This window comes from Canis lupus, chromosome 2 (assembly GCF_003254725.2).
Source record: "Canis lupus dingo isolate Sandy chromosome 2, ASM325472v2, whole genome shotgun sequence".
In the NCBI taxonomy this organism is placed as follows: domain Eukaryota; kingdom Metazoa; phylum Chordata; class Mammalia; order Carnivora; family Canidae; genus Canis; species Canis lupus.
The window spans coordinates 33,361,737-33,388,447 of record NC_064244.1 but is presented as its reverse complement, the minus strand read 5'-3'; the positions used below and the strand labels follow the sequence as shown (position 1 = coordinate 33,388,447).

The 26,711-nt window shown below is 47.3% G+C and overlaps 3 protein-coding genes and 1 pseudogene across 15 annotated transcripts in view; 2 read left to right on the top strand and 2 right to left on the bottom strand.

Moving 5' to 3' along the window:
- The window catches only part of LOC112658885 (60S ribosomal protein L17-like), a 384,311-nt pseudogene that overhangs the window by 42,414 nt on the left and 315,186 nt on the right, over nucleotides 1-26,711 (bottom strand).
- SMIM33 (small integral membrane protein 33) lies at nucleotides 1,757-21,253 on the bottom strand. Of its 2 annotated transcripts, none has more exons than XM_025445421.3 (2): nucleotides 20,867-21,253; nucleotides 1,757-2,355 (listed from the first exon to the last, which is right to left on the bottom strand). In XM_025445421.3, the coding sequence occupies exons 1-2, from the start codon at nucleotides 20,885-20,887 to the stop codon at nucleotides 1,966-1,968; spliced, it is 411 nt and encodes a 136-aa protein (XP_025301206.1). In that variant the 5' UTR covers nucleotides 20,888-21,253; the 3' UTR covers nucleotides 1,757-1,965. The 2 variants fall into 2 exon arrangements, with proteins under 2 accessions (XP_025301206.1, XP_035569706.1); XM_035713813.2 differs by lacking the exon at nucleotides 20,867-21,253 and adding an exon at nucleotides 4,192-4,319.
- Nucleotides 9,256-17,590, top strand: ECSCR (endothelial cell surface expressed chemotaxis and apoptosis regulator). 5 transcript variants are annotated; one of them, XM_025445416.3, is made up of 9 exons: nucleotides 9,262-9,419; nucleotides 12,579-12,623; nucleotides 12,922-12,972; nucleotides 13,110-13,169; nucleotides 15,228-15,341; nucleotides 15,746-15,844; nucleotides 16,072-16,108; nucleotides 16,982-17,078; nucleotides 17,248-17,590. In XM_025445416.3, exons 1-9 carry the CDS (start codon nucleotides 9,359-9,361, stop codon nucleotides 17,254-17,256), a joined length of 573 nt encoding a protein of 190 aa, XP_025301201.3. In that variant the 5' UTR covers nucleotides 9,262-9,358; the 3' UTR covers nucleotides 17,257-17,590. The 5 variants fall into 5 exon arrangements, with proteins under 5 accessions (XP_025301202.3, XP_025301201.3, XP_048957545.1 ...); XM_025445417.3 differs by lacking the exon at nucleotides 12,579-12,623 and having other exon boundaries at nucleotides 9,256-9,419; XM_049101588.1 differs by lacking the exon at nucleotides 12,922-12,972.
- DNAJC18 (DnaJ heat shock protein family (Hsp40) member C18) overlaps nucleotides 19,853-26,711 on the top strand; it is a 32,138-nt gene continuing 25,279 nt past the window's right edge. For 3 of the 8 annotated variants that reach the window (XM_025445408.3, XM_049101516.1, XM_049101522.1), the window contains exons 1-4: nucleotides 19,855-20,021; nucleotides 20,537-20,631; nucleotides 23,692-23,778; nucleotides 25,449-25,632. In XM_025445408.3, coding sequence (XP_025301193.1) covers nucleotides 23,739-23,778; nucleotides 25,449-25,632 — 224 coding nt within the window. In that variant the 5' untranslated portion in view covers nucleotides 19,855-20,021; nucleotides 20,537-20,631; nucleotides 23,692-23,738. Of the gene's footprint in view, nucleotides 20,022-20,536; nucleotides 20,632-23,691; nucleotides 23,779-25,448; nucleotides 25,633-26,711 lie in introns of all 8 variants that reach the window. The other 5 variants (XM_049101497.1, XM_049101506.1, XR_003136100.3 and 2 more) reach the window with 3 other exon arrangements.

Below are 26,711 nucleotides of genomic sequence, written 5' to 3'. Positions count from 1 at the left end.
GCAGGTAGCCCATTTCTACCAGTTCCACCTGTTCTACCCAGGACTTGTTCCCTGCCCCCCATCTCTGATTTTTTTTTTTTTTTTTGGTTTTTGGTTTTTGTTTTGTTTTAATTTTTTAAAGTAATCTCTACACCCAACATGTGGCTTGAACTCACAACCCCAAGATCAAAAGTTATGCTGTACTGACTGAGCCAGCCAGGTGCCCCTCACTTCAGCTTTGATCACAAATGCTCAATATGAATTTCTGGATACAGCATTACTGTGGAGAAAGGCTCAACAGACAGACACACATTTGCTGGAAAGAACCAACTGCCTCCAAGGATGACGGAGCCTAAGGAGGAAAGGGGGACACAGTCTCCTCATCTTCACAGCTGTCCCAGCCATTCTGCCCCGAAGGCCTGAGGCTCCTCTCACATTACATCAATCATTCCTGTACCTAGAAACCAGGGCAGAATCAAAAGCCTTTCCAAAATGATCATCCCCCACCCATCTAGCCCCCAACTTGGTGCTTAGGCTGTGGAGCCTGACAGCTCAGGTTCATTCTCCTAACTTCACCACTCAGTACTTGTGTCCACCTGTGTATCCCAATATCCTCCAGTGTAACATGGTAATAACAGTGACCATGTTATGGTCAAAGACTCCCCCAAAGACTGTGACGAGGAGCAAACACTATAATATTCACAGGTTCACAGATGAGTGGGGTACCCAGCATAGAGCTGGACCACAAGAAGGAGTAGCCATTAACATTACAGTTGCCTCTCACCAGTCCCAGAGCAGGCAGGCCAGTCCTGCGTATACATTACAATCTCCACCTGTGTTCCTCTTCATGGTCTGTTATCCTTGCCTTCCTGACTGTGCCAGGGTGTCACCAAGGGCAGTACCAGGGTGCATCTATTGTTCTCAGGTGCTCCCCAGGGTGAAGAACCCAGAGATCCCTCCAGAAATGCCAGTCTGCACATTCTTGACTACACATCAGGTGTCAGGGAAAGGGTGCCTTTCCAGAGAGCCACCGGGAGGCTCAGCTCTGCCTTCCTGCATCTTACCAACCTCCATGCCCCCCCCACCCCGGTAAACCTTCTCCTTACTCTTTCCTTCCCTTAGACAAGCTTCTTGGAGCTTCTTTTCCTTTCACGTTTTCCCACCAGTTAGGAGGCTCTGGATTTGGGAAATGTCATGGGATAATTTTTAGGATAGTTCCAACCAGCGCATATACACCGAAATGGGGGGTGGTGGTGTAATAACTTCTGGGAATGAAAGCCTCCAAATTCCCCCCATTTCATCTGGGGAAGGCAAGACAAAGTCTTTCCTCAACATAGAAGGAGGCATTCAAAAGCAATTTAGATATGATTATGATTATGATTGGTGCTTGGGTCTTGGAAGTTGCTGATGAGGCATAGACCCCAATAGTCAAAGGGATGTCTTTCAATCGGTGAAAGGCAACAGATTTTCCTTCTCTCCCTGAGTAGTGGAGAAGGCAGACCCCTGGGTTCTTTGCTTTGGCTCTCCCTCACAGGACCTGGGGGCTTTGGGGGTAGGACGTCTACAAGGATACTGACATCCACGCACAGGGGTGGGGTGGGTGGTGGGATCTTGCAAGCTGGACTCATGTTGACAACAAAAGCAAAGGAGATTAGGGGTGAGAAGAGGAGGAGGTAAGGACTTGGTAAAGGAGGGTCAGGGATCTGATGGTCCCTAAAAAGGAGGGAGTAGCTTTGTTAGGGCAGCTTTGGGCACTGGGAATGCTCACAGTAGCATGTTTCCAGGCAAAGCCTTCACACTTCTTTTATTTCTCCTGTCCACATCAGGGCTTTCTCTATAAATACTCTGCAGAGAGAGCAGCTCCAGCTGAGTCCATGTGTGAGCTTCCAAAGCTCTGATGTCCAGATCCTAATTTGCTTTTGCCCTAATTCTCTGTCTGTTTTCTTGTTCTGAGACAGGTCAGTCCAACTTTTCAAAGTCTCCCTCCTACAGATAAGTGACTTCATCCACGCTGAGCCTAGGTCCATCTGGCACAAGGCAGGAGCCAGAGGCAGGAGGTTCCTGCTGGGCATCTTCATGATTGTCTTGGGGACCCAGTATTCGCCAGTGGATGAGGTAGATGCCGTCCTCCGGCTTTGGGGCTTGTGGCTCTGTAGGGAGAGTGGCATGGCCCTGATGTAGTCTTGGCCCAAAGTGGACAGCCACCACAATACAGACTGCCAGCAGGACAAAGGCAGCAACAATGATGGTGAGCAGGGGCAGCCCGTCCCCTAGAGGTGGTCCCCAGGCCCCACCAAGCACCTCTGGGAGTTGCTTCTGTGGCTCCTGCCCTGCTGAGCTGTTCACAGCTGGAGAAGACCAGGGATGGTGGCCAGCCTGGTAAGAGAGTGGCAGAGAGAGAGAGGGTGACATAGAATGTACGTGGTCTGTTATGTACACATAGAAAAAGAGCAAGATGGAGACAGATGCCCAAAGGGAACTGAGAGAGAGAGAAACATAGACAAAAAAGAGAGAGAGACAGAGCGAAGAGATGGAGAGACAGAGAAACATACAGATTAACACAAACATAGCAAAAAACCCATTACCCCCCCCCCCCAATACCTGCATGTAGGAAGAAAGAATAAAAGAAAAAGACAGACATGGTTGGGGGCCGGTGGGGGATACAGAGAGATGGAGAAAAAGACAAAGCCAAGGGGCACCTGGGTGGCTGAGTTGGTTGAGTGTCTGCCTTCAGCTGAGGTTGTGGTCCTGTTCTGAGATGGAGAAGGACGGCTCAGCAGGGAGCCTGACTCCCCTTCCACCTCCCCCCTTCTCCTGCTCTCTCTTGCTATCTCTCTTTCAAATAAATAAATAAATAAATAAATAAATAAATAAATAAATAAATAAAATTTTAAAGAAAAACAAAAACAAAGCCAAGAATAGAAAGAAAAAGAGAGAGATAAAGAAAGAGCCAGGAGGGACGCCTGAGTGGCTCAGAGGTTGAACATCTATCTGCCTTCGGCTCAGGGCATGATCCTGGGGTCCTGGGATCAAGTCATGCATTGGGCTCCCTGCAGGGAGCCTCCTTCTCCCTCTGCCGGTGTCTCTGCCTCTCTCTGTGTGTCTCTTATGAATAAATAAATAAAATTTAAAAAGAAAAGAAAGAGCCAGGAGTGAAATAGGTACAGAGAGACAGAGAAAAAAGAAGCAAAGGAAACAAAGTCATTCAGAAAGCAACGGAGAAAGGCTTCCTTCCAGTCTGGCATATAGACTCCCCTCGCCCCAAGCCTGTCCCCTCCCCCTGCTCTGTCTTCCCAGACCTCCAGTAAAATTCCTAAATAGAGAATATATCCTAGGTCAGGAATCTGAGCACACTAGGGGCTGCTGTCCCGCGTCTTGGCCAGTGGGCAGTGAGCCGCTGTTTTTTCAAGTCCTGGGGAAAGGGAATCATTGTGTGGAGCATCTGAGGTTCCCACCACCCTCAACTCCACAGAAGGTGGAGGGGTGGTACCCTGGGGGAGGGAGAAAGAAAAATGGGGCAGGAACTCGCAAAGCTTGGGGTGAAACAAAGGGATACCTCATCCCAAAAGATATGATCTTTTTCGGGGTCCCAGGATCTGGACCTGGAGGAAAGGGGGTGCCCAGTGCTGATTCCTGGCTGGATTGAGGAAAACCCATGCCAGTCTCTGCCTCTTTTGGGGTCCCAGCCAGAAGCTGGGGGTAACGTCTGTCTGTCTCCAGTCTGCTAACTGTTGAGTAGGGGTGGGATGGATTGCCAATGAAGGTAGCAAACCTCCAAAGTGTAAATGCCAGAGCTGGCTGAGGAGGTCACCACAGGCTCAAGAAAGCTTTTCTCTCTAGCCTTCCCTTCCCCAGCTGGACCACTGCGGGTGGAACCTCTCCCCTAACCTGGAGCCATCAGCCTGGTCCTCCCCAAAAGAAAACAACTAGGGTCCAAGGAAGGCTATCCAGAATACTCTCCCTTTAGTTTTCTCAGTCACACTGTCTACCCCGTCCCAACCCCACTGTCCCTTTGCATGTAGAAAGCCCAATAGCCACCCCCAGTTAAAAGTCTAAGGCTCTCTGGGGCCCAGGTCACAGAGCTCCTGGGGCAGGGGTGGGGAAGCAGCTCCGGATGAGCAGGGGAAAAAGGGAAGCTCAGGCTGGTGAAAGGCTTGGGGGTCCCTGCAGAGTCAGACAGCCTATCAGGAGGGGGGTGAGCCAAGAGTCTACCTGGTGCATCCTCTGCCTGGTGCAAGGCTCCCCGGGGGACAGGTGGCCAGCCAGTGAAGAAGAGCCTGCTGCCCCAGCATGGGCCCTACCGGGAGCTGCCACGTCTATGGGGCTTTACCAGGCACACACCCTCTGCACACACACTCAATGTCTCTCCCCGCGCTTTCACTTCCGTGAGTACTGGGACTCCCCTGGGCCTAGCTCTCCCTTAAATGTGTTTGGACCTTGATATGGCACCTCCTGTTATGCTTCCTGCTAGCTTCAGAAGCCTGAGTCTGCCTGCCTACTCCTCCTCCAGCAGGTCCTACACACCTTGTGAGCCATCTCACCCCGCCCCACTCTCTACCATGACATGATGACTCCTCACCCCAACTGATTTCCTGAAGTTACTGGTTTTTTATTAGTGCAGTTTCTCAAACACACTGGAAGTGTAGACTATAATATACTAAATCTGTTTGGCCCAGCCACCAGCTCTGTCCATCTTAATAGTTTGTCACACTTATTTAAAAAAAATTTTTTTTTTTAAGATTTTATTTATTTACTTGACAGAGTGCATGCAAGCAGGGAGAGTGGCAGGCAGAGGGAGAGGGAGAAGCAGGCTCCCTGCTCCATCCCAGGACTCTGGGATCATGACCTGAGTTGAAGGCAGATGCTTAACTGGCTGAGCCACCCAGGTGCCCTATTTCAAAAATTTTAGGAAATGAAATATTACAAATAAAATAGGAGCCCCATTTTTTGACCTCTCCCCTCCTTCTAACCATTTTGTTGAATATGACATTTATCATTCCCATGCAAGGTATATTTTTTTCTCTTTGGATTTTTTCCTCTTTGGTTATTATAAATATTAATTTTATATGTCTCTTTGCATTTGTCTGAAGGTAGCTTCATTTGAGAATGTGTGTGCTTCAATGTGTTAAAGTCACAAAAAGTGCCCACCAGGAGCACCTAGCTGGTTCTATCAATACAGCATGTGGCTCTTGATCTCAGGGTTGTAAGTTTGAGCCCCATGTTGGGTGTAGAGATTACTTAAAAATAAAATATTTTTAAAAAGCTCTCACCAGGGGCACCTGGGTGGCTCAGTGGCTGAGCGTTTGCCTTTGGCTAGGTCCTGATCCTGGGATCCTAGGATCAAGTCCTGCATCAGGCTCCCATAGGGAGCCTGCTTCTCCCTCTGCCTGTGTCTCTGCCTCTCTCTCTCTCTCTCTCTCTCTCTCTCTCTCTGTCTCATGAATAAATAATTACAACCTTAAAAAAAAAAAAAGCACCCAGCAGTTTCTCCTCTAACTGGAGAGTTCATAAAGGATAGTTTTTGGTTTTATAAATTTTATAAATTTATAATTTTTGGTCTCAACTAACTCCATGCAACCAGCCATCCCTCATTTTGTCCCTTGCTCTGCGTGTACCACCCTCCATTACAGTCTAGAGACCAGGAGACCTCTGGGAACTTCACTCATCCAGTAGCTTGATCTCAGGAGGCAACATGTAGCCCTTTGATTCCTTGTCCATCAGCCAAGCTGCTCCACACTCTGACGTTCAGGGACTTCACTCAGATCTCCAAGCTCACTTAAGCCCAGGTTACTGGGCTGCTGACCTGGCCTTGTAGGCTGGCTGGTCTTGAATCCAGCTAGGAGGCTGATCCCCTACCTGTCAATGATACCCAAGGCTCTGGACGTCCCACATTGGTTTACTTAGACTTCAGCCAGAAGGAATATGGGTTCTGCCACAGTGAAAAGCTTTAGTCACTGCTGTTTGGTTCCTGCCCCTAAAGACACATGTCCCATTGTTCTCATAAGCACCACCACTGAAGCTCCAGTCCCTGAGTCCAAAAGCCCAATTCCTGCTCCTGCTGATGGCAATCTCCCCTTTCCCTCCCTCATAAATCTTGGATCTATCTCCTAAAAGGCCTCAGAAAGGATAAGTGGGTGGAACTTTGGGGACTAGACTATTATTCCAGCCTTCCTTTACTTTTCCATCTCTATGCTCACTCTTCTGAGCTGCCCTTCCCTTATTCCCACCATCTAAACCTTAACCATCTTTTATGGCTTAGTTCAAGTGTCACCTGTGCCAGGAATATATTCTTCAGCCCACTAGACTGAGGTAGCTTGCTCTCTTTTGCTTAAACGCTATATCAGGATGTTTTTTACCTCGTTCCTGACATTTGCCACACTTTGTCTTATATACAGGTGGGTGAGTGCTCATTTTTCTTCCTAGCCTCAGAACCCCATCAAAGCACTCCTGTCTGTGTTCCAGAGTCTATCATGGGGCTTGGTACCACACAGCAGGTGCTGGACAAAGGTTGCTGAATCAAACTGGAAACTGAAAGAATCCCTCCACCCCAACCGGGTCCTTAGGTTTGTAAGCCATAACCTTCACCTGTGGGGATGGCACTTCTGAGCCATGACAAATGTTCAGTGACTTATCCTCTCAGTCTCTTTTTGGCTTTTTGTTGTAATGGAGCCTCTTGGAGGCGTTCAGGTTCTAAAATGATAAAAAATCTGCTCTTGGGCAGCCTGGTGGCTCAGTGGTTTAGCGCCACCTTCAGCTCAGGGCCTGATCCTGAAGTCCCAGGATCGAGTCCCACGTTGTGCTCCCTGCATGGAGGCTGCTTCTCCCTCTGCCTGTGTCTCTGCCTCTCTCTCTCTCTCTCTCTCTCTCTGTCTCTCATGAATAAATAAATAAAAACTTAAAAAAAATCTACTCTTATTTCAGAGGAGAAGTCCTGGCTTTCAATGTTTAGGCGTGGGAACCACAGATGAAAAGACAGACTCTGGGGTCCTCCCCACATTCAGCCTTCCGGGATGGAGGGCCCTGACTCAGTTCTGTGCACTGGGGTCATTTCTCTTTTCCAATTCCCAAGGTGGGTGGGTAGTGGTTAAATAGACCACAGAACAGTAAAAACGTTGCCGTTAAAAATGATCACCATGAGGAGCGCCTAGGTGGCACAGTGGGTTGAGCGTCTGACTTTTGGTTTTGGCTCAGTTCATGAACTCAGAATCCTGGGATGAAGCTCCCAGTGTGGAGTCAGCTTGTCTCTCTCCTCCCCCACTTCACCCCACCATATGCATTCTCTTTCTAAAATAAATAGGGACACCTGGGTGGTTCAGCAGTTGAGCATTTGCCTTCGGGTCAGGTCGTGATCCCAGGGTCCTGGGATCAGTACCACATTGGGCTCCCTGAAGGAATCCTGCTTCTCCCTCTGCCTGTGTCTCTGCCTCTCTCTCTCTCTGTGTGTCTCTCGTGAATAAATAAATTTCAAAAAAAAAATCTTAAAAAAAATAAATTTTATTGGGCAGCCCAGGTGGCTCAGCGGTTTAGCACCGCCTTCAGCCCAGGGCGTGATCCTGGGGTCCTGGGTTCCAGTCCCTCATCGGGCTCCCTGCATGGAGCCTGTTTGTCCCTCTGCCTGTGTCTCTGCCTCTCTCTCTCTCTCTCTCTCTCTCTGTGTCTCTCAGGAATAAATAAATAAAATCTTTAAAAAAGAGAGAGAAGGACAGAGGGGCACCTGGGTGGCTCAGTCAGTTTAGCATCTGCCTTCTGCTCAGGTCATGATTCCAGGGTCCTGGGATCAAGTGCCACATCTGGCTCCCTGCTCCTCGAGGGATCTGCTTCTCCTCTCTCTGCCCGCCAGTCCTCTTTTTGTGCTCTCTCTCTCTCTGTCAAATAAATAAATAAAATCTTTTAAAAATAAAATAAAAATAAAATAAAATCTTTTAAAAATAAAATACATAAAATAAAATTTAAAAAGAGAGGAAAGGGCCTTAGAGAAGCTACGTCATAGTAGCAATGAGCACCCCCACTGCCTGGATCTCCATTTCTCAATGCCATTTGCCACTAAAAGGAACTGGGGCTCCTTTGGAGAAACAGCCAATCTCAAAGTTGGCATGGGATGAACATGGAACATCTTGTTACTCCAGAAAGTAAGAAAATCCTCAAAGAATGATGGAGCCATGTCAACAGGACACAAAAGCCAGCTCAAAGGGACTCCCAGTGACCAAAATGGGGACAATCTGTGCATCAAAATAATAAATTATTGTAATGTGTAATATTTACAGAATTCGAAGTACTTATTTGCAAATAAGTACTTAATTATAAAGGTGAAAAGAGGAACTTTAAAGTGGGGAAAGCTAGCCATAGTGGCTGAACGGTGGCCCCCACAAAAGTATGTCCGTATCTTAGTCCCCAGAACCTGTGAATATTAACCTGATGTGGAAAACCAGTTTTCTCAGATGTAACTAAGCTAAGGATTTAGGGACAAGGAGGTCATCCTGGATTATCCAGATGGTCACTAGATTCAATGACAAGTGTCCTTGTAAGAGACACACAGAGGAGAAGGTGATGTGCAGATAGAGGCAAAGATTGAAGTGATGTGGCCACAAGCCAAGGAATGTCCAACAGACACTGGAAGCTGGAAAGAACAAGGAACAGATTGTCCTCTAGAGCCTTGGGAGGGAATATGGCCCTGCTAACATTAAGAATTGTTAAGAATAACAATAGGGGTGTCTGGTGGGCTCTGTCAGTGGAGCTTGTGACTCTTGATCTCAAGCTTGTAAATTCGAGCCGGACCCATGTGGTTGTAGAGATTACTTAAAAACAAGCAAACAAAAACAACGTTTGTAAGGCCTCCCCGAAAAATGCTGGAAGTCCCATCTGCATTGGGACCCTGGGAGTGGAGAGGAACGTGAAGCAGAGTCTACAGAGCATGGATGGCTGGTGGGCTGAGCTTCAGAGTTCATCTTGGGAGACGAGGACCTGGTCTGAAATAGTATGGGGAGAGATTGGAGTTCGACTTCAGGTAAATTTCCAAAAGCCTCCAAACAGTGTGCGGAGGAAGCTGATGGACCCCTCAGAGGGGCAGAGAGGGGGGCACGGACCCCGTTGCCATCACTGGTCTTTGTGGAAAGGCCCTGGAGGACCCCACTGTGGCGCTAGCCAGGCAGGGCAGAGCCCCAGGCACAGTCACACTGCTCCAGCTTTACATCCTCATCTGGGCTGCTGGCTGAGCAGGGCCCCTAGAGCCAGGCCCAATCTGTTTCCTTCTATTCTTTGACAGGAAGCTCCTGGAGAGCGAGCCCCCACCCCACACCCCGCCCCAGCACTCCCTCTCTCTTCTCCACTATGGACAGAGCCACCGCGGAGCTGCTGCCTGCCCGCCACAGACCCAGCTGACATGGGCACCGTCAGAGCGGCGCGGCTGTGCGGGGCGATCCTTGGCTTCCTCCTGCTCCAAGGTAAGAGGCACTTGCCACCCTGCCCCAGCACTTCCTCTCCCGCCACTGGCGGTCCTGGGCGCCTGTCCCTCCTTCACAGAGTGGGAGGCACATGCTCTTCATCCAGGCCTGTGCCCAAGGGAAATTCCAGAGCCTTCTGATGAAGAGAACCAGCTGAAATGGTGTGGGGGGAAGGGTGGCCATTACTGAGCGAAGGTGAAGTTGAGACGTGGCTAAACCCTTTTGTGGGAACATTTCCAGGGTGAACTGGGGCCTCCACAGTCTGACCTCCTGAAATGCGGGAAGCCACCATCTTGGTGTGAGACTGAGGCCAGAGAGCTCCTTCCAGGGTGTTCTGGCACAAAATTGTCTGCTCCTTGGGCTTTACAGATGATCCTGACTCTTCTTTCATACGAGGAGTAACAACCTGGGAATTCCAAATGTTGACTTGAAGCTCAAATCACAGCAAGAGAGACTCAGGTTAGGTACAAAGAACTATCTACCAGAGAGGATGTATACAGCATCCTCACCTGAGGGGCTGGATGAGAAGGCATCCAGAGGAGATGCCTGGAAACAGCCCCTCTGAGACCAGATTCTGGGAGCCAAGGAAGGGTGAAGCAGCTCAGGAGTCCTCTAATTAGGGAGCGGTTGCTGGGAACCATGAGAAATCCAGGAGATTCTGACTCACAGGGCAGCAACTTCCGTTTGCTCATCCCTTCCCTACTCCCATGTCACTCTCCAGCAGTCCTCTGTTGGAGACTTAGGAGCCTGCTCATACCAAGTGCTTGGATGCGGACAGAGGAAGGCCCTCCCTTGGTGGGGGTAGAAAGCCTGAGTTCTAATACTCCGTCCCTTGGAGAGGTCAGACTTTCTCTAGAAGCCCATGGGCTGGGAGTAAAACTCTGATTGCTCACCCCATTCCCATCCCTACCCCACCCCCGGAGGACAGAGTCACAGGTTTGATCCGGGGCTCGGGGACTAGGCTGTGGTAGAAACCTCAGAAGTGGCAGAGAAGGACATTAAAGGGGAGCCTCATGAGGGGGCACTGTCCCAGGCAAGTGGCAGGGCTCATGGTGCCCTGTATAAACTCTACATAAGCCACGGTTACCCTTTGAGTTTCCTCATCTCTCATCCTGATATCTCAGCACGCTTACTGTCTCCCTTGAGGAACCCTTTTTGAGGTGATTCAGGCCTACAAGGTGACTTGACTTGGATACACAGAGACTTGGAGGATGTCTAGCATTTATTGAGCATGGACTGTCAGGCACTGAGTTAAGTGCTTTATACGAATTTTCTTATCCTCGCAACCACTTATGAGGTATGTAAGTCATTTGTGTTTTAAAGAAGAGGAAAAACTAAGGCCCAAGTCAGAATGTAAGTGGTAGAGTCAGGACTTGAACTCATACCTGTCAGACTCCAAAAACTGTGATTTTTAAACTACTAAATTCTGCTGCTGAGGAAAATAAGGGACAGAGGTGGTAGAGAGGAAGAAGGGAGAGGCTGGAAGGTAATGAAGCAGGTAGGGATTAGGGAGAGGAGACAGGAAAATCAGAAATCTCATGTGGCCAGGGTTCTTGGGGTGTCTACAGGCCCAGGGGTCAGAAGAACCCTGGCTTGCAGAAACAGATGTTCCCAAAGTCCCTCATCTACTCACAGAAGAATCTACTGCTAACAGAAATTTCTGGTAGGGGGATAGGGCCAGAAGACAGAGAACAGGGTACTGGAGCTTAGAGCCTGTGGCTTTGGAACTCTTTCTAAAACACTGGTTTTGTTTCCACACCTGCCAGAAAGCAGTGCATTGTGTTCATCCATGAAGAGCTAATGTGACAACCTGATAGAGCTCAGACGGTACCTAAGACGTGCTTCATCAATTACTGAGAGGTGTTGTCAGGATGTGCCTTGAAATGTTCTTTCAGGGTCATTTTCAGCTGGGCAGATTGCTCTCTAGCCTTGGGTCCCTACTAGTTTTAATACCCCTCTGATGCCCCACCCAGTGAGAGGGTGGGGCTACCAGAGACAGGGTGACTTGGAAAAACACAGCCAGGGTTTAGGCGAGCTTGGGTTTGGAAACCGTTAATTCTACCCCATCCAAGTGATATCCCCATGGAGGAAGGCAGTAGTTAAGGAAAATAAACAGGCCGCCAGGCTACCACAGGCTGGGAGGGCCCTGGCCCCAGCCACCTCTGCTCACCCTTGCCCAGGCTTGGGACCTCCGTGTTGATGGGAGCCTGGGAGTCCAAGCGCCAGGCCAGAGGCTACAGTCTCAGCAGTGGCAGAGGGACGGGAACCCAGCTGGGCGGCTCCACTTCCCCACGTTGTTTTCCTTTCACATTGTTCACAGGTTTCAAGAATGATTTCATTGTGGAAAATGAGCAAACACAACCTGACCTTTCAGGTCCCACACACACAGGGGCCTCACATACAGGCACACAAGCACACATACACATCTGCACAGAGACCCACATGCACATACGTGGATGTACAAAAAAGCCACTGAGGGCTTCTGATAGGGGCCTCCCCGTAACTGGCTCCTCCCTGGGTTTGGCCAACCACGGCCATTTCGGAAGCAGCCTCTGCCTATGAAAATAAGATTGGCTGCTTGTTCTAGAGCTGCCCTGGCTCCTACATGTTCCTCAGAACTTACTTGCTGTGTGCACCCGTACTTCCAGCTGGAGGGGGGCAGAGAGACAGCTCAGATACCTACCCCAATCCATAACCTCATTTTATTCACCACATCTTTCCATCCTCTTCCCTTGGGGCAGAACCAAGATGACAATATTCACAGGGGAAAATGAAGGGCTCAGTGGTAGGATAGCAAGAACCTGGAGTCCAAGGTCCTTATCTAGACGTCGCAGGTTACTGGCCCTCTGTCCTTGGACAAATCACTAGTTTGAAATAACCTTCCCCTGACCTCAAGGCAGGTTGGTATAAAATACACATGGGACTAAAGAGTCAGGAAAGGACTCTGGCACACTGAACCACGAGGTGGTGGTGATGGTACTATTGAGTGCTAGTTTCAGAGGAAGCTAGCACTGTGAGCCAGAGCCACATTCTTCAGCCCTCTGCCAAGTGTGTCTGCCTTCCAACATGGAAGGTTTGGAGAGCCTAGGATCTTCTGTGGGCTCTGCACTGGACAAGAGACTCACCAAGCTAGTCAAAGTGTTCTGCTTTCTCTGGCAGGCCACCACTCCCAGCCCATGACGATGCAGACATCTCGGTTTCAGGGTAAGAGCAAACACATAGCGCCTACTCTGGTATGGTGACCTGGCAGCTTAGGAAAGGCAAGACCAGATCTCAGGTGATTAGGGCTGGGGCCTGAGCTCTCAGGACATGGAAGGCTGAGCTCTTCTCAGGACTATTTCAGCTTGACCCCGTCTCACGCGCCTTCAAAGAGGAGTAAGATGAATGGCTGAGGGTGGGGGTGGCAGGGAGAAAGACTAGAAAACTCTAGTTACAAGGGAAGAAGAGAAGGAGATAGAGTAATAGAAAGCAGTGACCCTCAGCCTCAGATGATTTGTTTCAGGAGCCTTTGGCAAACCAAGTCTGATCACAGAACCACTTTCTTCCAATACAGGTGAGTGAGTGTGGCCAGTCCCTGCCCCCACCTAGCCCTTCAGATCTGCTTGGAACCCAAGGGTTCTCAGTTGGATGAGGGAGTGTGGTATCACCAAACCTTCCCCCCTCTACCTCTTCCTGCCTCTGTCCTTACAGGAAATAGCTCTTCCTCAGAGCCCAGAAGCTCAAGCTCTCCGGCCAGTGCTGGGACCCCAGGTACTCTGCTGCTCAGATCCAGATGCCCTCTGGGGAGGGCCCAGTGGGAAGCAGGCACAGTTTCTGCCCTACAGAAGAATATAGACTAGTAGGGAAACACACCAGTAAATGGGACCTCACATTGCCAACTACAAAGCAGGGTGGGAAGGGATGTGATAAGCATGAAGAGAAGGTGCCGGAGGAGCAGAGACTGATGCAGGCCACTTCAGACTTGGGAGTCAGGGAAGACATGTTAGAGTGAGTGACCTTGGAAGTGGAGGCCCAAGAGTTAACCAGATGAAGACTGTGGGTTGGAGGGTGGTAGCGCGTATATTCTAGGCAGATGTAACTGTATCGGTAAGGTCCCAAAGGGAAAAGAAAATATGGCTCCTTCTGGAATTGAAAGCAGTAAAGAAAAGGAAGATTTTGGACTAAAGAGAACCCCCGTGTACATACTGGCTGAAGCCCTGAGCAGGCCCACCCATGCTTCCTAATCCACAGCAGCTCCAGAGAGGGCCTCACAGGTCCTCGCGGTAACCATTAAACCCGGGACACTGAGCACAAGCACCATGGATGGTCAACCCCAGTCCCTGGTGGGCATGACTCAGCCCCAGCCACAGAAGGACACAGCACAACCTAGTGAATATGTGGGGCTGAGGATCAAGAACACTAGGTCATTTGTGGTTGGGGTCCTTCTCCACCTCGTCAGGAGGCCCAGATTCTGTCCCACAGTGAGGCATCTCAGGGACCAGGATCCACATCAGTGGCAGCCTGGTTTGGGAATGAGAGAAGGTTGGTAGGAAGTAGAGACACAGCCTTGGGCCTGGTCACAGTGAAGGTAAAAGAAGCCTAGACTCGGGACTGATAAAATCACGGAGGGGGAAGGGAGAGGGAGAACCCAAAATGATGGAAAGGGAGGCAGAAGGGGTTTGGCCAGGACTATATGCTTTTCGGGGCAGGCTGACCTTCATGTGCCAGTGTGGGGAGAGAGCTGGGAGGGAGTGGCCACTTCCATCCTAGCCCTGCTGTTTCATGGCATAGGTCCAGCTATCCCAAGGAGCAGTGGTATGTCCTGCCTGTACTCTCAGTGAAGAGCACCCTGACCCTTCCTCTTATCCTACCCCTTGGCTCTGAGATTTTTTTTAGACTCGAAGACTTATTTGGCAGTGCAGGTACAGATAAGGAAATGGATAGCAATCAAACTTGCAGTACAATGAGTGGAAGAGGGGGTGCCTGGCTGACTCAGTCGGTGGAGCTGTGACTTTTGATCTCAGGGTTACAAGTTCAAGCCCTGTGTTGGGTGTTGAGATTACTTAAAAACAAAATCTTAAAAAAAAAGAAAAAAAAAAGAGTTGAAGAAGGGAAGAGATGGGTAATCATACTACATTTTAAGAGGGCTAGAAACTGGTGCCCCTTAACTGGCAGCCTGGCTTATTAAATCAGTGCCTAGGGATAAACATCCAGGGGCTTTTTTCCTCCCACTTCAACCCTTGGCAAAACACAGATGGCTCTACCTTGCCCAGTCCGGCTCCCTATCTCTAGAGCATAAATGAGCCCCAAGGGGATGGTGGGAAGAGAATAATAGGAGAAGCATTTTGAACTTTTTGGAGTCCCCTGGAGCTAATAACATGAGCAATCAGCAATGCAATTCACCTCATCCCACATCACCCAGTTCCAACCTCCGTCCTAATGAGATCTGGTCTGAATAGCAAGGAGGAAGTCCTTTTTGTAGGGCATTAGCTCCTTCTGCAGTTCTTTTTTTTTTTTTTTTTCTTTTTAAGATTTTGTTTTCTCAGCAAACAGATTTTTAAGATTTTGTTTAACAGCAAAGAGACACACAGAGAGAGGCAGAGACATAGGCAGAGGGAGAAGCAGGCTCCCTGCGGGGAGCCCAATGTGGGACTCGATCCCAGGACCCTGGGATCACGACCTGAGTCAAAGGCTCACGCTTAACCACTGAGCCACCCAGGTGCCCTCCTTCTGTAGTTCTTTACCCGGGGAAGTGGGAGGGAGCTAGCCATGTCTCTGGTGGGCTATGCCAGTCCCTTCATTGACGTACCCATCCCCACTCCACTTCAGACACTTCTCAAAATATTACTCCCATATCAACCACCATGAGCCTGAGGATAAGAGAAGACTCAACCATTTTGCCCAGCCCCACGTCAGAGACGGTGCTCACTGTGGCTGCATTTGGTAAGAGAGAGGAGAAGATGGGGAGAGTGGCAGGAGACCCCACCCCTGAACTAACTTATACTCTGGCTCCAGAAACACGAGTTTAAATCTCACCTATTTATTTGTTGTAGGAGGGCTTGGTTGATGAAGAAGGCCCTGGTAGGAAGGAGCTTCCACTGGCCCTCCAGTCAACTCTTCTGGGCTCTGCCGGGTTCCATGCTCTTATAGGAGGGTGGGACAGGGCTGTGGAGCTCGCTCTCACCAGGGGTAGCAGGCTGAGAATTCATTCATCCAGTGGAGAAGGGGAATTCACTCTGCTCTCAGAGTCTATCTACACGGCACTTGGCTGGGAAGGGAATTTGGACTCTTCTGGCCCCTCTCTGACCCCTCCTTTGCCTCTCCTTTACCCCATTCTCCCTGTCCAGGTGTTATCAGCTTCATTGTCATCCTAGTGGTTGTGGTGATCATCCTAGTCAGTGTGGTCAGTCTAAGGTTTAAGTGTCGGAAGAACAAGGAGTCTGAAGGTACATGCCCTTCCACTTGGGGTCCCACATTGTCCCTCTTTGCTAAGAGACCAAGAGCTAGATTTTGGGACTGACACCCAGCCTGGAGTGCAGGAAAAGAATGGCTCATAAGCACCACTGATGAAATGGGAGGGTAGTCCACTTGGGTGGGCTTTGAGGAACAGATTGGTCTTCTGAGGTATAGCATGTGACCCTCCCCCTAGTCTGTGTCTTTGGATGTTTTACAGATCCCCAGAAACCTGGGAGTTCGGGGTTATCTGAAAGGTAAGACTGTCAGAGGCATAAGGGAGAAATCATCTCTCTGACCTCTCAGCCCCTACTCCAACAAAGAACTGCTACTTCCTGCCTTCTGCGCACACGCTTGCATAAGCATGCATGGAATCTTGACAGCCACCAGCAAGGCCAGGGTTAGGGATGGGTGGGACAGGGATGACCCTAACAGTAAACAATCAAGTGACAGGAGATGAATGGAACTCTTCAGCCTGAGGGCTAAGCCTCTATAACCCCCTCTTGAAAAGTGTAGGAATTCAGATGCTAATATGCCCCTCTTTTTAAAAAAAGATTTTATTGATTTATTTTAGAGAAAGAGAAAGGGGCTGGGGGAGGGAGAGAGAAAGAGGAAAACCTAAGCAGTCTCCCCTCTGAGTGCAGAGCCTGAGGCAGGGCTTGATACCACAATCCTGAGATCGTGACCTGAGCTGAAACCAAGAGTCAGACACTTAATCAAATGAACCACCCAGGACCCCCTCTATTATACCCCATTAAATAAGAAAACACTTAGTTAAGGAGCATCTTGTATATGCCAGGTACTATGGCAGGTATTTTATAATATTATCTCAAATCCTTACAGCAATCCTTCCAGGCAGATAATACTGCATTCTGTACATTTGAAAAAAATGAGATTTGGAAGAGGTTGTAACTTGGGCAAGATCACATAAGTAGCAAATAGTAAAACTAAGATTTAAATAGAAGTTTTTTGGGCTTCAAAGCACACTCCCATTTCATTAGAGTCCATCGCCAAATTACAGGTTTAATAGAAACAAAGTTCGAGGTTCCAACACTTTGCCCCACAGTTATTTAACCACTATATTGACTCCTGTTCTTCATTGTTCAACCATGTTCCTATCCTTCCCCTAGCTGCTCCACAGCCAACGGAGAGAAAGACAGCATCACCCTGATCTCTATGAAGAATATCAACATGAATAACAGCAAAGGATGCCCCACCACAGAGAAGGTCATTTTTTCCTGGTTCCTTTCTACCTTCTCCTCCTTTTAGCTTCAGATTCTAATCCCTTAACCAGAAAGGTGATACTATCAAAGATCCAGCCAGGCTCTGCTCTCATCTTCTCTAGCCTACTACTGCTAAGAAGTTCACCCTTTTTCATGATGTATTTATTTTGCAGGTTCTTTAGAAGCAATGTTGGGTCCCCATGGATCCAAGGATGATGCAGCTGCCCTGTGACTATAAAGAGGAAGGCGATGGGATCAGTAGATGCACGAGCCACATATAAATTATTTTATTATTTCACTTTTACTCCAAGATCTAAAGGACACTAGCATTACCCCAGATCTAGGAGCAAGCTACCAGTATGAGAGACTCCTTCCCATATGGGCAGCCACTCGAGAAACACAGCCTGTTCCTCTCACCTGCTCACAGTCACAGGAAGGAAGAGTCTGTAGAGCAAGAGCAAGGAAATGATAAAATGGAGTGGCCCTTGCTACTTTGCATTAAAATTATTTTCTGGCCGACAGTCTAATTTCTTTTAAGGTCTGTGCTCTTGTGCATATTTGTTAACAGTGTTCTAGGAGCTGTGGGGTCTCCTTTCCTGGGCAAGGCATGGATCAAAGTTTCTGCCTCTGAGGGAGCTCTCTGAGAAACCTGTGAGGTAGACTAAACATTTTGTCAGGTCTGCCTCAGTTCACCTGGATTTTTAAGGAGGAATGTGGTCCTGAGTGACTAATCACTTCAAGAGAAGAGAGAGAAAGGGAGCTGTAAACACTAACCAATCTTCACCAGTAAAGAAGTTTTGAACCTGAAGAGTGAGAACATGAGAGGCACGATGCATGCTGACTAGGGAAGTCCAGCGGTGAGGGCTGAGTAATATGAAGGCAAATGTCTTCTCTCTGCCCCAGGGTTGACATGCCTCACTTTGGTCCTAGCTGTGAGAATAACACTGGGAAGGTTTGGAACAAGGGTAGGTCTGTAATTTCATAAGGCAGAACCCACCCCCTTTACCCCATACAGCTATAATCTTTGTGTCCTAGAGATAGAACAAAGGGGGACAAACACTGTAAAGTCTTTTAAAGGGAAAGAGGAAAAGAAAGCAGTTACCAATTTTCTTAGAAATCTCCATTATGACACTGGTTTGGAAGTGAATCTTGGTTGGGGAAAATTCGGTGGAAGAGTCATCTATGTGTGTCTGCACAGAGGGGTTAACTTTATAAATACCTGCTAGCTGGCAGTTCAGATTATAAGGAGATGACCCATTCTAAAACAATGTGCGACAACATGCTATTTGCTTCTGGATTTAGACTTTGCAAGGTGATATGATAGAGAAAGCCTAGGACAAAAAACTTTACCCTCTCCGTTTCATTGTAACTATTCAAGTGGACTGAAGAAACCTACTGGATTCTAAAATCTTCTAGGAAAAAAAAAAAAAAATAAATAAAATAAAATAAAATAAAATCTTCTAGGACAAGGCTTAAAATCTAGTTGTGATTAGATGTCTGTAGCTCTATTTGGTACACGGTGCCCAGCACATCAGAGGCCATAAAAACTTGGGAAGTAAAAGTACTAGTTGGCAATTGCAGCAGATAATGTCAAATATCCCCACTCAGATTCCACTTCAAGGTCAACTCACTGTTTCCCCAGCTGTTAGGAGTGTTGGCTGCTAAAGTTTAAGAGAGAGAGAGAGAGAGAGAAAGGAAGGAAGGAAGGAAGGAAGGAAGGAAGGAAGGAAGGAAGGAAGGAAGGAAGGAAAAAAAAAAGGAGCATTGTCTCCTGAGGGCTCGTAGCTGGTTGATGACTGGTGGGGATGGGATAAAGACCTGGACCTCTTGCCTCAATTTCCCCTTTCCCCAATCCTGCTTCCCTTACTCCTCACAGCTCTTGTTCCCAGGAGCATTCACCAAATAAACTTTCAGCATGCAAATCTCAGAGTCTCAGAGTCTATTTCCAACCTATAATAGCAATACTACAGCATTAAAAAAATATTACAGCATTTTAAAATTTATTTGTTTTTTTTTAAAGATTTTATTTATTCATTTGAGAGAGAGAGAGAGAGAGAACTAGCACAAGCAGAGGGAGCTACAGAGGGAGAAGGAGAAGCAGGCTACCCACCAAGCAAGGAATCCAATATGGGGCTTGATCCCAGGACCCCAAGATCATGACCCTAGCCAAAGGCAGATGCCCAACCGCCCAAACCATCTAGACACCTACTATAGCATTTTTAAAATTTTTTTATTTATTTATGATAGGCACACAATGAGAGAGAGAGGCAGAGACACAGGCAGAGGGAGAAGCAGGCTCCATGCACCGGGAGCCCGACATGGGATTCGATCCCGGATCTCCAGGATCGTGCCCTGGGCCAAAGGCAGGTGCCAAACCGCTGCGCCACCCAGGGATCCCCCTACTATAGCATTTTTAAAAAGAATTTATTTATTTGAGTGAGTGAGAGAGCACAAGTAGGGGAGAAGGGCAGAGGGAGAGGGAGAAGCAAGCTGAGCAGGGAGCCCAATGTGGGCTTGATCTCAGGACCCTGGAATCGTGACTTAAGCCAAAGACAGATGCTTAATAGACTGAGCCACCCAGGTACCACTAAAATTCTATAGCATTAAAAAAAAACAAAAAACAAATCAGATACGTTTATTCAAGCCACACTGCAAAAAGCACATGATTTCCTAGCCAGTTCCAGTACAAAAAAAAAAAAAAATTCCATCATTGGGATAGAACTCTTCAGGTGACATAACAATGTCTAGAAGTACTGGATTCTATCTGAATTGTTCTTGTTATTCTGGGTGCCATGGGTACTTAGCTCACCTGCTTATCATACTGGACTAATTAGGTCAAGAACATGAGGTTCACTCTAGATAACTCAGTTGATATCTCCATTCTAAGGCCATAAGCTTCCCCCTGACTCTGGACAATGTCCTGCAAATATGAGCTGTTAGTCATAAGGTATTTATATGTGGGAAAAGGGGTGTGAACTGGTATTAATATGAGATTAAATGGATTTTACCCAGAAACCAGCATTGCAGTTCTATACTAGCCATGTTGGTTTTCCTATTGTTAAACAGCTATCCTTTGAGAAGGGGTCAAGGATAGATTAACTTAATTCTCTAGCAAACTATATTAGAAGGAGTTCTGCTAGAGGATCTTACTATTTATGCAAATACAAGAACCCACCTCTTGTAGGAAATCTGAGTGTAGCCTTCAGCAGCTTTTGCAACTTCCCTGAGACTGTATCTCTTCCTTGATGTCTAGACAACAGGATGGTGGCCATTTACAAGACAACTTCTTCCCTATTCTAACACAGGCCCCAACGCAGGAACAGGTGGTGGTGTGGGGTGGTTCCTATAGAGTATCCTTCTTTTGCTTCATCCCCCATCTTATGGGAGAGCAACCAACAAATCAGCTCAGGCACACAGGCCCAGTGGGACAGAGGGATCATTTACTCAGTATCTTTCTTCCAGGAGTAGATGGTGCAGCATCTCAATCATATAGAGCACAAGGCAAACCTCGGTGTCACCAGCAAAAATTTACTACAGTTCAACAAATATTTCTAAAAGTAAGTAGAGAAAACTGATAGAAATTTGAGGCAAGCTCTCAGTAAAATGGTTTAGCAGATGAAGGATCATTGCAGGCTTTTTGGCTTAGTTCATGCGCTTAATTTCCTAAAGCTAGACTAGTACTAATCAACTCTATTAGATCTGTTGGAAAACATTATGTGACGCTGCTTAGCGGTCTCCCTCTGGATTTGTGGACATCCTTTATCACCTCTTTGAACTTCTTTCTACACTTACCTCCTTCTCCTTGCGAACCATCTCAGAGATTCCAAGTTCTCTTGCCTTATTTCCTTCCCAGATGCTTCCTCACCTGCTTACTTTCTCCAGGCACCTCCATCCTGAACCTTCTGAACCCAAAGCTTCCTCTTTTACCAAACACAGAGACTGAATTTGATAGTGGGAATTGCTTTGTTGAGTAGTTGGTATACTCAAGCCAAAACTGGCACAGAAGTGTTCTAAATGTTGAGGTTTGGAGTTCTAAGTAAGTCCTAGTGATACAGTCATAGAAACATTCATCTAGTAGTGTTGAGGTGTAAATGAGCTAAAGGGTATATTTGCTGGCATATCTAAGAAGGTTACCATGATGAGACATTTTTTACGGATCTAGGAGTAAATGAGTCTTCTAAAAAAAAAAGTGACGAGGGATCTCTGGGTGGCGCAGCGGTTTGGCGCCTGCCTTTGGCCCAGGGCGCGATCCTAGAGACCCGGGATCGAATCCCACGTCAGGCTCCCGGTGCATGGAGCCTGCTTCTCCCTCTGCCTATGTCTCTGCCTCTCTCTCTCTCTCTCTGTGTGACTATCATAAATAAATAAAAATTTTAAAAAAAAGAACTTTCTTAAAAAAAAAAAAGTGAGGAGTGAGGATGATGGAAAAGGTTGTTGAGGTACCAGACATTTCCAAAGGGCTGCAGCTTCCCCCATTCTTTTCAGCATTCTTGAACTTGGACTGTACTCCTAAGTAGCTCCAGAATTCATAGTATCCCTTCTCAATCCTATTACTCTCCACAGTGCTCTAGTGCCCCTACTTTCAACCAGATACCTCTAACTTCAATAGTACTCTGACATCTCTGAGTACCTCTAGACCTTAGCCTATGCCCCTAGACTCTAAGGCATACCCCACCTTCCTTGGTCCATATTTTAGAGCAGTCTGTCTACTTTTCCCAAACTGAATAAACTGCCTTCTTATATTCAATCACCTGATGTATATCCCTGATCAGGTCCCTTGTCTATTGAACACCAGTGACTTCTTTAGGATCCAGCCTTCTGTGCTCATATATCCTACGACCACCACTGACTGCAGGGAAGGGATAGAACTGCATACAACTGGAGGGTTTTACTATTTCAATTTGTGTCTTGGGCTGATCATCTCCCAGTCCTGCCCCAAATGCCTAAGTAACTGCTTCTTGATACCATTGTTGGCATACTGATTTGGTTTTCCGGTAAGATCCCAAGTAATTTTTCATTTTGGGATGAATTGATCATTTTTCACTTATGAAACTGATCTTTGGCCATCCCAATTCACCCTCAGGCATGAGTCAGTAAGAACATTATGAAAATCTTTTATTCTTTGCTAGACCCCATGCAGACCTGAGTGGGAAAATGCAGGAATATTTCACTTCCCTTTTACTAATTTTTGTAGGACCTTCAGAAAACAAGGGAATGGGCCACAGAAATGAGTGGGGTGGAATGGAAGAGAAAAGTCTGAGAGGTGCCCTGGAGTAGGATGGGATGGATGATGGGATGGATGAAGGGTAAGGAATAGCAAAGATAGTGACTTTATTTTATTTTTTTTAAGATAGGGACTTTAATGCTGGCTCCAATGCCTGTCCCTCTCTTCTTTCTCTACCCCTGAATCCTAGAGATCCCTCTAATGATGTTTGTGCCAAAGCAGCTAGACAAATAGGGACATACCCAGACTGTCCTCTGACTACACAAATCTACTTCACTTTTCTATTTTCTTGGTTCTTAAAATTTCAGGATTGAGTTCGAAAACCCCAAAACCCATCTCTCAGCCTCCAGGACCTAACACACATTTAGCACAGGACGGGTATTAGCATATATTTTATTTTATTTTATTTTATTTTTTTAATAATAAATTTATTTTTTATTGGTTTTCAATTTGCCAACATATAGAATAACACCCAGTGCTCATCCCATCAAGTGCCCCCCTCAGTGCCCGCCACCCATTCACCCCCAACCCCCACCCTCCTCCCCTTCCACCACCCCTTGTTCGTTTCCCAGAGTTAGGAGTCTTCATGTTCTGTCTCCCTTTCTGATATTTCCTACCCATTTCTTCTCCCTTCCCTTCTATTCCCTTTCACTATTATTTATATTCCCCAAATGAATGAGACCATATAATGTTTGTCCTTCTCCAATTGACTTATTTCACTCAGCATAATACCCTCCAGTTCCATCCACGTTGAAGCAAATGGTGGGTATTTCTCGTTTCTAATGGCTGAGTAATATTCCATTGTATACATGGACCACATCTTCTTTATCCATTCATCTTTCGATGGACACCGAGGCTCCTTCCACAGTTTGGCTATTGTGGACATTGCTGCTATAAACATCGGGGTGTAGGTGTCCCGGCGTTTCATTGCATCTGTATCTTTGGGGTAAATCCCCAACAGTGCAATTGCTGGGTCGTAGGGCAGGTCTATTTTTAACTCCATTGAGAATGGGGAAAATTAACAAGGCATTAGCATATATTTTAAAAGGACATCCTTGAGATAAACAGTCACACTGTCACCCTCTGGACTAGTTTGCAAAACCTTTCCCAGGCAGGATCTCATCGCGTCTCCCTGAATGCCCCTAGTGTTAGGCGAGGCCGAAGCCACCATTCTTAGTCTACAGATGAGGAAAAGTGTGGGCCCCAGTCACCCAGCAGTCAACCAGCAGCAAGAAACCTCCGCGGACCTCGCCCCAAGGTCGAGCCCCATACAAAACTACAACTCCCACAGCCCCTCGCGCGGAGCCTGCCGGGTGTTGTAGTCCAAAGTCCCGCAGCTCCTATGCGTTGGACTACAATGACCAGCATGCCCCGCGCTTCTTGCCCTTTTCAGCCTCGGGCTCCGGGGAGGCTCCGCAGACCTGCTGATTGGGAACCGATATGGCTGCGACTCTGGGCAGCGGGGAGCGCTGGACCGAAGGTACCAGGTCCTTGCGGGAGGGTGGGACAGGGCAGAGTTCGGGAGAAGGATGGGGCTCCTTGAGATTCCTAAGGGCTGAGATTCTCGGCCTGAGGTGAAGGATGGAAGCCTATGAGGAGATGCTGAGCCTGAGTAGGTAGGGTTCCGTATTAGGTGGGGGACTGCCTATGGAAGAGGTCAGAATCTGGAAATCAGGATACCTGGCTCAATCTAAGGAACCGGCCAGGAACCCAGAGTCAGCCGTGATGACTTTTTTGCCTCCGGCCTCCAGCCCCGCCCCATCCCTCCTCGGCCCGTGCCCAGTTTAGGGCCAGCGGTGGTCAGGCCCTGCCTGCCTGGGTGGCTGGGAAGTCAGTAGGATGATGTGGATTCCCACAGCTTGCTTGTCCGGCCCTTATCCCCGCTCCGCGCAACTAGGCCGCCTGACTCTCCGTCTCCACTTGGTCCTGCTCCTGCAGCCCGCATCAGGACCGATAGGCTGGCCTTTTCCATCCTGCAGTCAAGCAAAGAGTATTGATTCAATACGTGTTATGTACCCTGCATTATGCTGATCGTGCAGCAGGGATCTGACAGACTTGGGCCCCTGAGACCACAGAACTCTCAGTCCATTGAGGGAGTTTAACAGGTAAACAGTTATGAAACAGAGCCTCTAAGTCCTGAGCTATACAGCAAGGTCTTAGGTTTGGGAAGCAAACTGACAGCCAGCCTGACTGTCAGAAGAGGCCTCAGGAAGAAAGTGTTACATATGATGACATGAAGGATGCCTTGGAGTTAGTCAGGCTAACAGAGGAAGAATGTTGCAAGCAGAGGGAACAGCATGTGAAAAGGCACAAGAGAAAAGAGAAAGCATTGCTGATCTGAAAGATGTTTGGTGTGTGTAGAGCTTAGACGGCAAAAGAGTTTGCGGTGAGGGAGGCGGCTGCAGAGGTAGGCTGGGCCTGTGATAAGAAATTTGGACAAGGAGCAGTGGGTAGTCGCTAAGGGACTTTAGGCAGGAGAGAGACGTCTTTAAAGAGTTTCCTGAATCCTTCAGACGGGACATGAGTCCTCTATCTTCTTTGACTGGATTGCTGTGGCCTTCTTTACATTCTCCAGGTGTTATGATAAATTGAATCTTCTCCCTTTAAACTATAGCCCCTTTGTGGTCAAAATAGGTCTTATCCATACATTTCCATGATCTGTCTAGCCAAGTGTCTTGTAGAACTGAACCAACCCCTAGTTTAAATCTTAGTGGTGGGAGGCACTGCAACAACAACAAAAAATTTTTTTATGAGCAATGTCACTTCTGACCATGGATCACAGAAAAATAAAGACTTCCCCTGCATTGCACTAAAGGTAGACACCTCTTGAAAGGCAAGGTATTGAGGACGTGCCTTCTAAACCCCTTTTCTGGCTCTGATCCAGAATTATTTGCTGAATGACCACTGTCGTTATGGTGGACATTATTGTGCTTCATATTTCTAGCATTATATGTTTTTCATGATTGCCTCTCTATTTACTACATTGTTTTCTCAAGGAAGATGTTCGTTCAGTTTTATATGGATGCTTAAAAATCTGTATGATGTCAGTAGTTTGGCCCTCATACTTATGTCCTCCTTGATAGCTAGGGCAGATAGCAAAGTTGATTGCAGACCAGATGGAGGCCTAATGGAGGCACTATTGCTTTGCAGCTTACATTGATGCAGTTAGAAGAAACAAATACCCAGAAGACAGACCTGAAAGTCATGACCCATGTGGCTGCTGTAACTGCATGAAAGTACAAAAGGAAAAAAAATCTGAGCATGAGTGGAATCAAACCCGGCAGGGTGAGGGGAGTGCCACTTACACTGAGGAACAGCTGCTTGGGGTACAAAGGTGAGTCTGTGGTAGAATGACATGAGTGATTTTAATGTAGAGTTCCTGGCAGATATTTTATATATATATATTGATGGCTATTAGTACTTTTATTATTGAAGCACAATTCAGAGGCAAGACTAGTGGAAGTGTACTGTTAGGGTATAATCTGAGGTCACTTTCCAGCTGGAAAGGAGAAGCAGGGAAACGCAACTAGACATAATGGACGTCTATACAACATCCTAGCCAACAACAGGAGAATATACATTCTTTTCAAATATACGTGAAACATTCTCTCTCTCTCTCTCTCTTTTAAAGATTTTATTTATTTATGAGTGACACACAGAGAGAGGCAGAGACACAGGCAGAGGAAGAAGCAGGCTCCATGCAGGGAGCTTGATGAGGGACTCGATCCCAGGACCCCGGGATCATGCCCTGAGCCAAAGGCAGACACTCAACTGCTGAGCCACCCAGGTGTCTCATCATTCTCCAAGATAGATCAGATGTTAGGCCACAAAACAAGTGTCAATAAATTTAAAAGGATTAAAATCATACAGTGTATGGTCTCTGAAATCGACCACAGAAACAAATTTAGGAAATTCACAAATATGTGAAAATTAAACAATATTTATTCCTTTTTTTTTTTAAAGATTTTATTTATTTATTCATGAGAGACACAGAGAGAGAAGCAGAGACACAGGCTGAGGGAGGAGCAGGCTCGATCACAGGACTCCAGGATCATGCCCTGAATTGAAGACCTGAAGGCAGACGCTCAACCGCTGAGCCATGTAGGTGTCCCAACAATATATGTTCCTAAAGAGGGATGCCTGGGTGGCTCAATCAGTTAAGCATCTGCCTTCAGCTCAGGTCATATCTCAGGGTCCTGGGATCAAGCCCCAAGTTCTCTACTCAGTGAGGAGTCTGCTTCTCCCTCTCCCTCTGCCGCTCTCCCCTGCTCATGCTCTCTCTCTCCCCTTCTCAAATAAGTAAATAAAATCTTTAAAACATATATATATATATGCATATATATATGCATGTACATATATATACATATGTATACATATATATAATAAATATATATTCCTAAAGAACAAATTGTC